The following is a 17,404-nucleotide window of genomic DNA, read 5'->3' as shown; positions in this document are numbered from 1 at the left end:
GGGGGGGGGGGTGGGTAGCAATAGTGCAAAGGCTCTGTGGTAGGAAAGTGTTTGGGATGTTGAAGGAGCAGAAAGAAACCAGTGTACCAAGCAGGGAGGTTAGCAGTAGGGAGAGAGATGGATGGGAGATTGCACCAGTCTTGGATTCTGTTGGAGTTTAGGTTCTGCCCAAGATACACCATAAGGAAACAGTTGTGTATTTTTAAGCGTAAGAGTGATATGCTTTTGATTTACATTTCAAAAAGCTCACTCAAGCTGCTGTTAGAGAATGAGTTATAAAGGGGAAGGAAGGAAACAAGAGTTAGCAGTTACTGTGTAGAAATGATAATGGCTTTAGACTAGGGTGGTAGCTAACAGGGAGCTCTTTTTTTTTTTTTTTTTTTTTTTTTTCGCGGTCCGGACGCACAGGCTCAGCGGCCATGGCTCACAGGCCCAGCCGCTCCGTGGCATGTGGGATCTTCCCGGCCCAGGGCACAAACCCACGTCCCCTGCATCAGCAGGCGGACTCTCAACCACTGCGCCACCAGGGAAGCCCCAGGGAGCTCTTTTGATGCACCAGACATCTTATTAGGCGGTAGGATGCAGAAATTAACAATATAAACCCCTCTCCTTATGGAACTCACAGATTAGCAGAAGGAATCTGAGAAAAAATGTTATAGTATTCAGTTGTGTTGATGAGTGTTGACCAGGCCTGTGCAAGGAAGGGATTAGGAAAGAAGGGTGATCTTGACAAAGGACTTAGCATGTACAAAGCATGAGTGAGCATGACATATTTGTAAAATTTACATATAGGATTTAAGGAATGAAGGTTATGTCTGAAGACGTAGCAAGAGTAAAGGCTAGAAAGTAGATCAAGGCACAAAAGGCATTTGTTTGTTATTCTAATGAATTTAAACTCCTGTCTTGAATACAAAAAGTAGTATCAAGATCAAGTGTACATTTTAGAAAAATCACCATAGCACTTGAACTAGAAGCCAAGAGACCAGTTAGCAAAATATCGAAGTATTCTGGTGAGGAACGATAATGAGTAACAACATTCCAGTCTGTAAGTTACTTACCCAGCTGTGACTGTATGTATTTCTTGTCTTGTTCCCAAACGTCTTTAAAGCGAAAGAAGGAATGGGGGAATCTAAAATGTCACTTGAATCCACTAAAATGTTGAGATTTTTATGGTTCCTGTCCCAGGTTGTGTTCCTCAGGAAGCGAGCCTTGTGATGGAGATCAGTGTGCAAGAGGCCTACTGGGGAGTGTTCTTGGTATCAGGACCTGGGCCGGGGAACGGAGGGAAGTAGGATAGGGCAGAGGGAGAAGTTAGGCTGCCGTGCAGTCTAAGAAAGGCCTGGCCAACTCTCCGTCCCCAGCGAGGAGTTCTTTCTTTCTACAAACATCACTCAGTTCCTACCCTTCACTTGGCAGTATACGAGACCCTCTGAGTGATAGAAACTAAGACAGTTACCTAGGTAGAGTTAAGACAGTAAAAAAATATCAATAAGACAGTTGCCTAGGTAGACAGTAACCTAGGTAGAGAACTATAAAGAAAGCCATGATTAGGAACATTTAAGTGATCTAGCAGGGGACTCTTCGGATAGTCATTTGACAGATGAAGATTTTATATGCCTTCAGTTTTATGTAATAATGGCAGTAGTTACTGAACACTTAGTATGAACTGAGTGCATTATTGCATTCATTATGTCTGTTAAATAATTTAACCCTCACAACAAGTTCCTTAGTGGTAAGTCTTGTTTTCCTCAGTTTTGTAGTATATGAAACTGAGATGCCCAGCATTGGTAACTTGCCCAAGATCTCAGAGCTGCTTGGAATCTGGCCAGGAAACAGTCCATGATAATCCAGTGAAGTCACCCTGTGCTTATTGATGCTGCGTATTCTGAAATAACTTTAGGAAAGTCAGTTTTCCAATTATGCAACATAGAAGAAGGTATTATTTGATAAAAAATGAACTTTTAATAAAGATGACTTCAAGCTGTTTCTGATTATATGCTTTATATAAGCATAAAATTGGATTTAAAATTAGAATATGACTCAATTATAGAAAATTATCATGTTCTCTATAATTGATGTCTGCTCTCTGCCTCTTTTTTTTTTACCTTTTAGAATAAATCTGCACTTTTGTTCATTCTTTCTTGTATTAGTGAACTATACCTGAATGAGTACAGTATAGTAAAAGCAAAATTTTGTTCCACTGTTATGAGAAAACCTATAGAAATAACCTCTAATGTGACTTTTTTCTTTTGGAAGTTTCACCATATAGTCTAGAAGTGAGGGGAAAATAAATAAAATCCCTCGTTAAGTTTATAATAATAAAAAAACATGGCAAGCATAATAAAAAGAATTATTTCTCATTTATGGTTTTTCTCATTGGTGAGTTCATCAGCCTAATGCACAGCTTTATTAACTTGTCTTTGGGGTCTCTAACAATGTACTATGTATTTCAAGTTTCATAAATATCTCTGCCCCCAGGCAGGAAGTTAAAGTGAATCTATACTGTGCCAAGATTAATGTTTTATCTTTTTCCTGGGTGTATTTTATGTGCTTGCCTTGTAGGCCTGTAATTTATTCCCATAACTTTATTGTATATTGTAGCGACTGATTAAAAACAACCCTTCAGAGATATATGCTTAAAAAGCATATGATTTTTAATAGCATAGTTTACAATAATGTATTTATGTGTATCATCATTTATTCAAAAATTTTTGAGTATCTGCTACTGTTGTTCTAAGTGTCTTCATGGAGTTCACATTCCAGTGGAGAGAGAAAGATGATAAATAAAAAACTAAAACATACAGTGTATCAGCAGTAATTGGGGTGGTGGTGAGGGGAGACAGTGGTGGAGTTCCAGAAGGAGAAGAGAGGGCTCTGGGATGGGTCAGGGTGGGAAGCACTTTAAAATAGAGCAGTCAAGGAAGGCTTCATTGATGAGAAATTAAGCCAAGTTTGAAGGATGTGACAAGTGAGCTGTGCATTTGTCCTAGCTTTAAAATGGTTGCACATTTATATCCTACCAGCAATGTGGGTGGGTTCCTTTTATAAATTTTCTGTGTCATCACTTATATGCTAATGTAGTTTCAGTGAATCACGTGTCAAAGGGCTTTGTAGCATGCAGTCTATATGCCAAACAAATGTATGCTGTTTTTCTGTCTAATTGACCTTTTTCTGACATGTGGGCCAATTTCTGATTTGCTTAGGATAGGGAAGCGTGTTGAAAGTAAAGCAGTAGATATACTCTGCTATTTAATATTTTCTTTTAAAACCTTACAAAGAACTACCTAAACAATACATGAATTCTTCATTCATATATGAAAATCTTTTGATTTTTTTGTCAAAATAAGTTTCAAGAAAATTTATTCTGTTTCATGAGAACATTTAAAATTCTAATCACATGGTCAATTATCTCTTAGATGAGAAAGAAGAGGGTATTCTGGGAAGCATACTGTTGCCTAGTTTTCAGATAGCTATGCTTACCTCCGAGGATCACATCAATCGCAAATATGCTTTTAAGGTAAGGAAATAATCATACTTTTTTATTCTGTATTTGAATCTTGCACTGATTAAAAAGTAGATATTGGCCATGGATTATTACAAAAGGATATTTTAGTAACAGTTATTTTTATATTTAAAACATAATAGTGGTCTTAGGGTCGAGGAGAAGTGTCCCTTTAATTAGGCAGCAAATGTGCTCAAATATTTAGGGGCCAGGGGTCTTTTATGTCTCTACTTTCAAATGGTTCTAGTTAAACCAAATATGTTAAAATGCTAGTAATTGATGGATATAGCTGTAGGTGTCCTGGTGATCGTTGTACTATTCCTGAAAGGTTACGGTATGTTTGAATTTTTTCATAGTAAATTTGAGGGTGGTGTGTTATTTAACATAATACATGTGCATTCATGATTTTATAGGATATTTGCAAAGATATTCTTGGGTCTAAGTACTTCATGAACATCAGATAGTTTAGAGAGAATATTGCAGTTGAAACATTAAATCTATTACTAAATCTAAGCAGACCTGAGCCTCCCTCCCCTAAGTAACAATACCCACCCATCTCTGTGATGTGCTGGCTTGTAGAGCACCCTCAAGTAAGAGGCCACTTGAATGCTAAGTTGGTTATTTTTGTTTTCAAAGATCATACTGCATTCTTTGCTTTATGATTATGGCTGAAATAAATTTCAGAAGTCACCTATTTTTTTTTTAAATCAGTGTTAAATTAAGAACTCTGAAGAGTTTAAATTTTTCATTTTAAGGAAAAGAGGAAATACAAGGGTAACATATGCTGTTATTTAACAGTGAAAATGTTTGCACCGTTATAAAATTGATTCAATTTTTAATTCCCGTCCACTTTTAAAGAATACTCAGGACTGCAGCTGATTTACAACTTTTGCCAATTAATGTGTTACATTATTAGCTATGGAGAAAAGAGAGGGAAAGGCAGAGTGGTGGGAGGGTGATGGGTGACCTCAAAGAGAATGTAACATCTGAGCAAAGACCAGTGGCTACAAGGGCAGTCGCTACCCATTTCAATAAATGTTATTAACAGTATGAACCAGAGAAATGGAATTAAGTATTTTAAGATGCTGTAGCAAACTCTAATACCGATAACTTAAAGTAATAACTTTTTAAAAGTACATTGCCCAACTCTGTGATACTAATGCTGTTATTTGGGCACAGGTTTAAATTGTTTTGTTTGCTCATCAACTTGTCAAATGTTTATTGAATTTGTACTAGTCATAGGACATTTTGCTGGGTTCTTAAACTCTAAAACAACATAGATTTTTTAAAATATGTAAATAAATAGAATGTTAAAATAGCAGTAAAAGTGACCATGCGTGTTAAGTATATTGTCTCTGTAATTATTTGGTTTAATTTTGATTGTATTTTATCTATAACAAGGATAATGATTTCTATTTCAAATTCTCTTCTCTGCCATGTTGTTTTCTCTGAATTTATGAGCCACTTTTACTACTAAGTCCGTTGGCACTGATGCTGCTGCTTTCACAGTGGTAAGTAGAAACTATAGACAATTGTTGAACAGAACTGTGGAACTGAAAGCTAAATTGGGAACTTTGCCATCATCTTGTAAATATTCCCATTTGGCGGATCACAAGCTTGGGTGTGGTATGTTAATGCCTTCAGTCCTGGCTACACCTGGGTCTTCTGAGCACCAGCCCAGTGTTCCTTCTGTTGATCACAGATAGGGGCAGTGGTCTTCATCCATTTCTCCAAAACCCCACTCAACCAGTCCAGTGACTCTTGGTGGTGGTTTTAATCATTTTAACAAGTGGTGGCATTTGAGCTGTTTCTTTCGTGTGGTTTCCGTAGATAGTGTTACATCCCTTACGTGGTCAAGTGAGATTTGTTGGTTCTGTAAGTTAATTTGCTCACTGTGTTGATTGAATTTATTTATATCCTGATTCTGAAAAAGATTCTGAAGCAGCTAATTTGACATTGTAGGTAAAGCAGATAGTCAAGATCTCTGAGTGAAGTGTGTGACTCCAGATTTACTCCTCTTGTCTCTTTAGACTAACTCTGTGCTTAGTGCCCTTCCTTCTGCCTCATTCTATGCTGAAATAGCTTTTGTTTCTTTTTCCTTGTCCTTCAGTGTCTACCAGGGAGCTGTCACAGGCATTCTTAAATGGAAATTAAGAATGGTTCCCCCCACAGAATTCCCCGCCCTGGCCTTTGTTTTCTTTCTTTTTTTTTCCCCCTTCTTTTTTAAAGAAATTTTATTGAAGTCTAGTCGATTTAACCATGTTGTGTTAATCTGGCTTTGTTTTCTGCTCTGATGTAGCTACTGCTGCTGTCCATCTTTGGCTGCAGGCCCAGGGCTAAGCTGAGCACTCAGTGCTTGAACTTGGGTAGCTATCCCTCAGCAGCGCCTTCTTTGTGTTGTTTTCTGTGTCTCTGGATAGAGGCAGATTGCCACCATAAAGAAAGAAACCTACTTACCAGTTATATAGGCCTCAAACCCAGTGTATTTACATTTTAACTCTGAAACTTGAGAAGAAAAGCTAAAGGGCAGTGCCATTTTGGGTCATTTATAAATCTTTTATGTTTGTGTATAGATGTCTGTAAGGATTAGTCAAAATGCGTTAAACAGCAGCACCTTTTAAGGGCTAAAGGAATTGGTAACACAGGAGGGAAATGCTATGACATGTACATTTCAATGACTTGTGTTGCTGGTTGCTCTGGAACATTCTTGAATAGAAAGATGTGAATTGTAGTAAATGGAAATTGCTAGGGATGTGTGCATGGAACAGGGACGGCCAGGTGCTTCCTTTCTTACCTCCTTCCGCTCCTATACATCTTGGGTTTTTTTTAAGAAAAAAGAAAAATGGTATAGTTAGGAGAAAAACTGTAATATGTATATATTTTTCAATATTGAATTGTATTTTTCTTAAGTCCCTCATTTCTATATTGGTATGTAAGGCAAGTCTGCTTTCTTTGAAATTGGATAGTAATGATCTGTGTAGAGAGCCACTGAACTTTCTTTCTTTTTCTTTTACAGATACCATATTTCTATTTAAAATGATCGTGCCATTTTCAATCAGGCAGCCCACCCAAACATGCGGACCTATTATTTCTGCACTGACACAGGAAAGGAAATGGAGTTGTGGATGAAAGCCATGTTAGATGCTGCCCTGGTACAGACGGAACCTGTGAAAAGGTAAAGGCTTGTAGGGGAAATAATGATGATTCCACTTACATTTTATTCCATGCCTTGCAAGTATGTCATTATCATAGTACATATCATTTTAGTAGTCATGATATGAAACCATTTCTTCCTCAGAAAGCAAGGATTAATTCATGTTTTATTTTAACTAATACACCTTTAGTTAGTTTGAAATACCACCTGCATTTTTATTCCACCTTCCCTCTTTATTCATTTTCACCTATCAGTGTACTGAGGTGAATCCAGAATCCTAACATTCCAACTGAATGTTCTTTCTTCTTACAGAATTACATTTAATTTTCGGTAAGTACATTTTCAATTGCTATCTTAAAAGTACACAAGACAGTGTTTTTTAAGGTTCTGAATCTTAGAAGGGAATTTATATTCATGAAGTTAATTTCATTGTGTTTTTATATTCTGTTGTATGTTTTTCCAAGTTTAATAAATTAAAATAAAATTTTTTGATGAGTTTCATTTCTTTGGCATTTCTGGGTTAATTCTGATTGTTTTATGATGAATGTCTCCAGAAAATAGTTCATCAAGCATTTAGATTCTTTCTAAATATATCTACTTCTTGATGAATTCTACCTTCTTTATTTTAAAACTCCAGGGCTTAGATTCTTCGGTAATATAAATATGTACTGTTAAAATTGATCTAAGTGTGATTTTTTTCCCCTGCTTTAACATATGAATCATTTTAATATTTGACTATATTAAGAACTAGTGAGAGGAAATCTGTTTCTAAAATATGTAAATAGCTGAATAATGGGCTTACAACATTTTTGTTATATATTCCTATAATTTGAAGAAAGATCTATGATACAGTTAAATTTTTCTTCCAGTCAGCAACAATTGAGCGCATATCTCATATAAGGAAGATCACTAACTTGCAAATTTGATCTTTCTTCTCAGGAAATTATATGATTGTTACATTGTAAATCTTTTTTTTTTTTTTTTTTAAGTGTACCTGTTAAAGTCTTTTGACTGTGTTGGTTAAAAGACTCAAGTTGATGCTATATAAGTAAATTTGTGTTTATTTTTTAAAGTATCTATTCCAAGTTAACTAATCACTAGTAATTAGAGCTAGGGAAAAGTATGGAGAAAAAAAGGAAAGAAGGTCCAGGGTTGAACTCTGGGACACCTATTTTTAAGAGTAATCACCTCGGGGCTTCCCTGGTGGCGCAGTGGTTGAGAACCCGCCTGCCAATGCAAGGGACATGGGTTCGAGCCCTGGTCTGGGAAGATCCCACATGCCACGGAGCAACTAAACCCGTGCACCATAACTACTGAAGTCCGTGAGCCACAACTACTAAAGTCCACGCTCCTAGAGCCCGTGCTCCGCAACAAGAGAAGCCACTGCAGTGAGAAGCCCACACGCTGCAGCGAAGAGTAACCCCCGCTCGGCACAACTACTGAGCCTGTGCTTTAGAGCCCGTGCACCGCAACTACTGAAGCCCATGAGCCACAACTACTGAGCCCACAAGCCACAACTACTGAAGCCCACGTGCCTAGAGCCCATGCTCCGCAACAAGAGAAGCCACTACAATGAGAAGCCGGCGCACTGCAACAAAGAGTAGCCCCCGCTCGCTGCAACTAGAGAAAGCCTGTGCTCAACAACGAAGACCCAATGCAGCCAAAGATAAATAAATTAATTAATTAAAAAAAAAAAAGAGTAACCACCTCAACCGTATACATTTTCTGGGTTGAGAGCTAATAGGAAAATCTGCTTTCGGAATTCCATGTGTAAAAATGACCTGAATGGAGGTAAAATTGAGGTGATTATGATTGACAGCTAGAGAAAATTTGTAGGTGAAAAAATTCATTGAAAATCTTAAGATAATATTAACTTAAGAGTAGAATTTTCAGGGAATTGTTTAGAATACAGAAATCAATATAATAATTAAGATATATGATTGCCAGGTAATTTCAGTATTGTGTGTTCACTTATCCCAGAATTTCAACTACCATTTTCTTTTCTTGTATTTTCCACTCTAAAAACTAATAATTACTCATAATTTATGGTGATAAAGATGATATTCAATATTTTGTTTTGACTGTGACAACTATTCGTTGATTATGTGCCCACAGCAATTTTTAGCCAGTTGTGTTGATATAATTTGCCCTATTAGCCTGGAATTGTTGAATAAGACCTAATGGCCCAACCTGGTGACAGTCGCCATTATCCTCTAGAAATTATGTCCTTTATTCTACTTCTAGCTCTTCGCATTTTTATTCTGCCCTGGTAGTCTTAATCATTCAATATGAAGGTACCTAATTACTATGCTATTTCATTTCATAAGATGGGGAGATTTTGTTTACTTGCTTTTAAGGTATTGGGCTCTTTTTCCCGTATGGCCAGAATACTTACAAATGTTTATCACGGCATATCACCTAAGAGATAGAACATCCAGTTTTTAACTAGATAGTTCATTTCTTCTAAATTTATAAAGTATTTAACCTATGAACTACAATGTCATTGTCCCCGAGTGTGCAGAACCTTGATGGCATTAAAAAATCTAAGCATAATATACATTCTCTGAATAATTTCCAGCTCTGGGCCCATTATTTTCATTTTCTATATTTACATGTATTTTCTGCAGTAACTTAAATGTCACTTTTTAAAATTGGATCACAAGTTTTACATTATTTATGTTATCTTAGCATACATTTCTGAATCAGTTTTGGTTCCACTTAGAGAAAAGTCAGCATGTGTCTTTTTTGATTGCATCTCTTAAATCTTTGAGAAAAAAATTGAGGAAAAAGTCATTGCAGTTCTAATTTAAAATAATAGCTTTTGGTAGACTAGAGGTAACTAATTTTAAAAAGCCTTTTCAGATATTTGATATTCAATGTTAAAAAATCCTCCTCACCCCTGAATTTAGCACGGATAAATGTGCTTTTAGTATAGATCTTCTCTGACTTTTATCTTTGAAGGGAAAGAAGCTTTATAGCATATCTTAGTAAACTTTAACAGTGTCTGATATTCCTTCCAATCTGGAAGCTATGAGTTTTATCTAACATAAATATATGGTTAGTCCATAACTGTACTCCAAAGGAAATAGTCACATTTCCTTTTATTTTTTCTCACTGATTGTATTCCTAACTAGCTATCTCTGTATAGCTGTATAGGATATGTATAGATTATGTATTTTCTACACATCACTGAAACTGGCAGCAATAGCACACTTAGGATCCAATAGGAGCATTATTATGTATTGAAATGTGCAAGGTTGGCCAGTTCCCGAGAGGGGCCTCCCTGGTGTGGTATGATCTTGGCCATTTTGTGCAGGTTCAGACACTCAGCTTGGTCTTGTCAGATCCTGGAAGTGATTGGTCTCAGGAAAGCTGATTCTCATCAACAAGACCCAGATATAGCAGCTGGCATGGTGAGCAGTAAAACTGCCCACTGGCCCAGGCACATACTGCTGAGCAGCCCATTCTTCCTGCGGTGATGTGGGCACGAGATGCCAGATTCTAATCCACAATTGCTTGATGAGATGGAATGGTAGTGGTAATAAAGTCTGTGGCAGCCACTGATTTACTCATCTCGTCCTCACAACAATCTTGTCTCCTTGGTGCTACAATTTTCCCCATTCACCACAGAGAAGATTGGGGCTTGGTCAGTTTCTGCACCTTGCCCAAAACGCAGCTACTAAGAGGTAGAGCTGTCAGCTGAGCACATGCAGTCTGGCTCCAAGAGCTCTTACCTGAAACTCAGGTCCTCTTGAACACAGACACAGAGAGTTAATCAGTCATAGGGTTCAGATCTTTGATAGCATCAGATTGTAATTTCCATTGCCACAAACCAGAGTCATGTTTGTTTCCTGGTGAGTTAACCCTCCTGGCTGGAAACCATGTTATTTCAAATGACTAGTTACTGTGGTCTGTTAAGTGTGGATTTTTGTGGTTTCGCTGTCAAAGGGCAATCTTATTTGCTTTCTTTCCAGATTTCTAATGGTGGGGACACTCATCACTTTTTTTCCTCTAGTGCTTTATACGCTGTATATTTTAGGTTTAATTTTGTTCCCCTTTCTATTTATACATTCTGGTGTCGTACTTGAATTCTCATACTACAATACTGGGGATTTGTGCAGACTTCTCTGTGACCATTTCGGGGTTTTTGTTTTTGTTTTTTGTGAAGTCGAAGGTAATTTTATGTTTTTCCTAGATTTAATCCCAGAAATAACATGTGCATTACTTCATCTGATTTACTCTGGCTTTCTTCTCTGATTTCAGAGTGGATAAGATTACATCTGAGAATGCACCAACTAAAGAAATCAATAACTTTCCCAACCATAGAGTGCTAATTAAACCAGAGGTCCAAAATAACCAGAAAAACAAGGAAATGAGCAAAAATGAAGAAAAAAAGGCATTAGAAGCTGAAAGATATGGATTTCAGAAGGATGGCCAAGATAGACCTTTAACAAAAATTAATAGTGTAAAATTGAATTCTCTGTCGTCTGAATATGAGAGCGGGTCAACATGCCCGGGTCAGACTGGACACTACAGGCCAGTCAATGTGAATAGTTCAGAGAACAAAACGGTCAATGTTGGCCTGGCAGACCTTAGAGGTGGAAGTCACCCAAATACAGGGCCCTTACACACAGAGGCTGATCGAGTCATACAGAGAACGAATTCAATGCAACAGCTGGAACAGTGGATTAAAATCCAGAAGGGGAGAGGTCATGAAGAAGAAACCAGGGGGTAAGTGTCTTGTTATGTGTTGTGAACCCAGGTTTCTTTCCTGTTATGTTGGTGGGAGACTGATTTCTGAGATACCAATTCAAAGTATTAAGTTCAAATTGCGTTTGAGATATTACAGCTTCATTACTCATCTTTTTTTGATGGTAATCAGATATCAGTGTTTTTTCTCTGCCTCTCAGTGTTCTGTCACCCAACTTTACTAATAGCAAGGAGTCATCCTCCCTGGCCCAGCACAAGAGAAGGCATAGGCTGTGGGTACAGATCATGTTTGTTTGGGATGAGGAAAGTCGCAAGACCTAGCCTTACCCCTCTACATGCACACGTGCGTGCATGCGTACACACACACACACACACACACACACACACACACACACACAGAGTGAGAACTTGTCTTCACTCTCCCCACTGCCCTGCTGTTTTCCACTAGTAGCTTCTGCAGCTTGATGTAATACAAAGCTCTCCTGAGACATGTAACCTGGAGACCAGAAAGACTTAGGCTCTCTAGTTCTCAGTCTCATTCCTTGACTTTCTTAAACTTATAATGCACATGGCTAAGTATTATATTTATTCATCTAAGCGTTTATTCATTCATGTACACATTTGTTCTTTCATATACTTATTAGTATGACTACTCTATGGTAATCATGGGGCCAGAAAGTGAAATACTGAAAAGATATAGTCCAGATTTCTCACAAAGGTTCTTAGTCCAGTAGAGGAGAAAGTTAAACAAACAGGTACAGTATATAGTGACAAATACAGTGATGGAAGAACAGGATGCTGTAGGAAGATGTTTCAGGGACAACCAACACAGCCTAAGGGTTTAGGAAAACCTCTTTGGAGGAAGTGAAATATGGGGCAAGATATGAAGGATGGTATGCTTATCTTGGTTTACATATGCAAAACTGATAGAGCTGGGAAAGGACTCTGAAGACGTGAGTCTGGCTTAGGCACAACTGCTGTGATGATGGATGGGAAGCGAGGCTGGAGAGAGAAGCCAGAGGAGATGTATGCAGATTGGTGTTTCAGCAGTATCATCCCTGCTGCAGAATCTGGAGAATGAATTGGAGAAAGTTCAGAAACTATTGGAATGAGTGAAATGAGGAGAGGAAGGGGATGTATTCACGATATAGTTGACAAGGCTAGTTGGGTGCTTGGATGTGCTTGATTGCAAACTGGTCTCACTCAAGTCTAATTTGAGCAGCTGGGGGAAATCAAGAATGACGCCCTGCTTTTTGGTCTGGTCATCAAGCTTTGTCCGGTGCCTTTCACTGCATAGAGAAGGTTTGGGAAGAGAGAAGGTAATGAGTGATTGGACAGGTTAGATCTGAAGTGTCTGCAGTCTGTATCTCCAGAGAGAGATCTGGATTTGAATAAGGTTTGGGGTGTCATCATTATATCAGATATACTTAAAGGTAAGGATGAAAATCAGAAAGAACATTTACATTTAAAGGGGAAAAAAAGGATGGTGGGCCTGCAAAGGAGACCAAAAATAAGGGCTAGAGGAAACGGAGGAAAAGCAGGTGATTGTGGATGAGAGAAAGTGTTGTGTTGTGTTGTTAGGTGGGAAGCTGGTGATGCAAGATTTATAACGTACTTTAATGAACTAACATAGTAAAATTAACTGAAGACTTACTGTAACTCTTACCTCTCGATAGTAGGAAACCAGAAAGCAACGAGTTACTAATGTTTTGGTTAAAAGGAGATGAACTTTCGTAATAGTGGAATGTCCTTCCGGTCTGGGTGGCTGTCTGCCAGTCTCTTGTCTCAGGAGTGCAGCTCAGCCAGGCAGGGCCGCAAACCCCGACTCCCGTGATTCAGTTGCTCACTTCCGTTTTCTTCTCCTTCACCCTCAGTGCCACTTTTCTAATTTTCTCAAGGGACAAATTGTGAGAAACAGTTGCTGTTTCAAAAATAAAATTTGATTAGAAGAAAAGCCAGAGGTAGTTCTGGGCGGTGGGGGGGGAAGAAAGGATGTTTGAAAGTACTTATAAAGGTAATTGTTTTCAGGGAAACAATAATAAAAATCCCGGCCAGAAGATTTGCTGCATCTCTACCCAGCAAATTAAATGTCACTTCTCAATAGAAGCTCTTTTCCTCAAATAAAATCATACTTTCTTAAGGTTGAATGGGTATAGTTAAAGGGGTTCAGTATCTGGAAGTTAATTTTTTTTAATTGTTGAGCATAAGTATTAGTTTTCAAGCACTTGTTAAAGCCCTTGGTTGGGTATAATTAACACACATAAAGCCTCTTTATTTTGACTGCAGACCTTCAGTAGCTTCTGAAGGCTAGTCTTAGGTTATTTTGAGCTAAAGTTTTCTCCACGTTGCTCCTCCAGCTTCAGCTTCACTGACTGGAGTCCAGTTTGGATCACTGAAATAGATCATCTACATTGTCATATGAACTTCATGCTTAAAAAACAGTTGCGAGGTTTTATAATGAAATAATTTTTATTGGTGGGAAGAAGCATGATAGTAATACATGGTATAATTCGTTTTGTGAAACTTTATGAAAGGCTGGCTTTTATTCCTAAAGTTCTGATAGAAAGAATAGAGGTTTAATATGTAGTCATATAGTAGATGCCTGCATCTGTGAGCAGAGCCTGTAAGTTTCTTTGTGAGTAGCGGGCACCGTTCAGATGCTGGGAGCCTAAGCCATTGTTCCGCGTGGCAGAATCACAGGTCAGGGTTTTCATGGTGTTTGACAGGCAACTGCTGATGAATGGAGCACTAAACCTGATGAAGGCACTTACAAAGTTCGTTTCTTAAGCTTTCACTTAAAAGTAAATCACACTTTGCTTAATTTGAATTTCTTTGGGGAAAACCACTGAAGGAGAATGTAGTTTTTTTAAAAAGAGGTCTCAAAATGGTAGAAAGTATATGGGATCAAAGTAAATATACTTGATGACAACCAGATTTTCCATTAAAATTCTCCAAAAGGAGTTCGAACGATGGCAGAAGAGCCTTTTATACTTTGTGATCCCTAATTAGCCAAACTTGGTAGGAAAATAGCCTGTTGTTAATGATTACATGATAAGTGTTCAACTTCAATATCCATCTCTGCCACAGGTTCCAGCTCACGTGTTATGAATGCTTGGGTTTTGTGTGATCAGATTTTCTGAACTGGAATTTAAACATTAGTCCACAGGCAGTTTTTCATGTATTTTAGATGGGAAATGTGTGTCCCCTCTTTATGTGAATTATATATGATCTTTTTACAGATTTCCAAATAGGGTATAAAGTTAATATTATTTATGTTCTCAGTATATGCTTCTATGATGTAGTTCTGTGCCTAATCCAGAGCTTCTTGCACAGCAAGGTCTCTATAATATTTCTTGAGTTTATGAATGGCCAAATAAACCAACGTATATTGGAGTATGTTGCTTGAGTGCTAGGGCAGAATTTCTTGGATGGAATCATCTTCACCCTGTCTGACACGCTTCCTAAGCACATAGCTGTGGGGTTGCCAGCTCTGGACTTTTTCCAGTTTCTGGCTTAACAGAGAAGGTAGGAATAGGAAGGGAGACCAAGCAGGGGAAAATTAGGAAATGTACATGAAGAGAAAGCAGCAAAAAATTAAACTCCTTCTACTGCTTATATCAGAGTATTATTGGGTACTTTTCTCCCTCACTTCAGCCCAAAAGTCATCAGATGGTTGGCCCCTGTGTAGTGGTTCTTGGGGTGGAGGTATGGGAGGGAGGGTGACGGGGATAAATTTTGAGCAAGCCTGTTTTAAATCAGGACATTGAAAAGCTGAGGGATGATCAGCATGATGAAGGAAATTCAGTTCAGGGGAATGGTTGAAGAAATTGGAAATATTTCAAGTCCAATATAAGACATGGGATTTTAGAGTTGTAAGACCACTCTGTGATCAAATCATCTTCTAGATGAGAAAGCCGGATCCCAAAAAGTTTCAGTTGGCCAGATATCAGTAGCATGTGAAGGACTCTAGCACTTTAAGATTATGCCCTTCCTTATTTAGGGGCATCTTTTTATCTTTAAGTATATCATTGCAATAGAATAGTAAAGTTTTTTAAAAAATAATTTTCATACTTTTGGCACAAATTTTAAAATAGAAAGTTAATAACCCCAAGTATTAAAAGGAGTATGATCTCTTGGCCACACACACACTTGAACATTCTCTCAGTCCCAGAGGTGTAACTTTTCTAAGGTCTCTGCACTTAGTGGGAAAGCAAGAATGAAAGCTTGGCCCTCCTGGTTTTTGATCAACTGCTTTTTCCCACTTGACTAATAATGAAGTTCACTAATATTAAAACATTGTAAAATTCCAGAGATTTGCAGTTTTGTATATGAAATATTATATTGGAAGTATTTTGTCTTTAAATAATTAAATTTTGAGCTTTGGCTTCAAGTCATTTTTATTTCTCAAATTAAGAAAAGTTATCAAGGGAAATTATTCCTTCAAGCCACAAATGTACTGATTGATGTACTTCTTCCCGTAAACAGTCATGCTCTCAGAAGGCCATGGTACAATAGAGCATCACCACCTGCAGTCCTTCATTTCCTGTCTTCACACTCTTAGGCACAACTCAAAAACTCTAGTGTTCCATCCACACGCAGAAACCCTATTTAACTATTCTGGTGAGATGTGTGAAGATGAGATTCTAGGAGTTTATTTATATAAAATCAAATAAGATATGAGGACAGACTTGAGATGAGATCTTGAACATTCTTATTTCTGAAAAAAGTTTAATACTCTTCTTTCTTGCAATAAAACTTGTACCTTGTGTGGAACTAATAGTCTTATGTGAGTGACATAGATGCTGTTCACTTAATATATTAAATCCATTGAATTGAATTTCATAAAAAGATTAAAATCTGTTCATTATTCACTTGTACCCTGTATAATATTCTGGTCTTAAAAAAAAATAAGTCCTAAGTATATATTTTACCTACCAAGAGGAAAAAAGAATTTTGCTCTAATTTAGAATCTGGGAAACAACTCTCCTTCATTTTTACGTTCCAATTGTTCTTTTATTTCAGAGTAATCTCTTACCAAACATTACCAAGAAATATGCCAAGCCACAGAGCCCATATCGTGGCCCGCTACCCTGAAGGCTATAGAACACTCCCAAGAAACAGCAAGACCCGGCCGGAAAGTATCTGCAGCGTAACTCCTTCCATTCACGACAAGACAGCTGGGCCTGCGGCCGAAGAGAAGCGGAGATCCATGAGAGACGACACCATGTGGCAGCTTTATGAGTGGCAGCAGCGTCAGTTTTATAACAAGCAGGGCACCCTCCCTCGCCATGGCACCCTGACCAGTCCTAAAACCATGGTTAATATTTCTGACCAGACAATGCACTCCATCCCCACATCACCTTCCCACGGCTCCATAGCTGCTTATCAGGGCTACTCCCCTCAGCGAACCTACAGATCAGAAGTGTCTTCACCAATTCAGAGGGGAGATGTGACGATAGACCGCAGGCACCGGGCCCATCACCCCAAGGTAAGACGTCTGCTCATCCAGGGTTCACTGCTCCTCCAGGGATGCTGCGTTTTACTTCTAGTACATGTCTCTCTCTCTCTCTGAATGGGAGAGACAAAAATATGGGGAGAAGGTAGGCAAGGCCAGCTCTTTTTTTGTTTTAAAAATTAAGGAAGAGTATTCTGCAGTGTCAGAGTCTCATGCAGAAAACCTAAGCTTGCAGTGCTTCATCTCTCAGGAGCAGCTCTTTGGAACAGATGCATTATGTATTCTTCCCTGCTTGATAGCATGTCTCATCAGCTTTCTCTGTAGGTTAAGACCACACATATTTTGATTGGCCCTTCATACACTCAAATTCTACGCCCACCCTCTTCTAGCATCCCTTCAGTCTTGTGTCAGGCCCTTCATGTTCTTTGCTAAGATAAAAGTGCTAACCTCAGGACTTCCCTGGTGGCGCAGTGGTTAAGAATCCACCTGCCAGTGAAGGCGACCCAGGTTCTAGCACTGGTCGAGGAAGATCCCACGTGCTGCAGAGCAACTAAGCCCGTGCGCCACAGCTACTGAGCCTGCG

The 17,404-nt window shown here is 38.4% G+C and overlaps 1 protein-coding gene across 3 annotated transcripts in view; it reads left to right on the top strand.

Annotated features, from left to right (window-relative positions):
- Positions 1-17,404, top strand: part of PLEKHA5 (pleckstrin homology domain containing A5) — a 243,062-nt gene that overhangs the window by 160,586 nt on the left and 65,072 nt on the right. For 2 of the 3 annotated variants that reach the window (XM_007454605.1, XM_007454604.1), the window contains exons 8-11: positions 3,417-3,517; positions 6,562-6,677; positions 10,920-11,387; positions 16,389-16,854. In XM_007454605.1, the coding sequence (XP_007454667.1) occupies positions 3,417-3,517; positions 6,562-6,677; positions 10,920-11,387; positions 16,389-16,854 (1,151 nt within the window). Of the gene's footprint in view, positions 1-3,416; positions 3,518-6,561; positions 6,678-6,968; positions 6,987-10,919; positions 11,388-16,388; positions 16,855-17,404 lie in introns of all 3 variants that reach the window. The other variant, XM_007454603.1, reaches the window with a different exon arrangement.

This window comes from Lipotes vexillifer, unplaced genomic scaffold (assembly GCF_000442215.2).
Source record: "Lipotes vexillifer unplaced genomic scaffold, Lipotes_vexillifer_v1.1 scaffold559, whole genome shotgun sequence".
Taxonomy (NCBI): Eukaryota; Metazoa; Chordata; class Mammalia; order Artiodactyla; family Lipotidae; genus Lipotes; species Lipotes vexillifer.
Note: the sequence above shows the minus strand (reverse complement) of the source record. Positions and strands in the feature narration are given on the sequence as shown.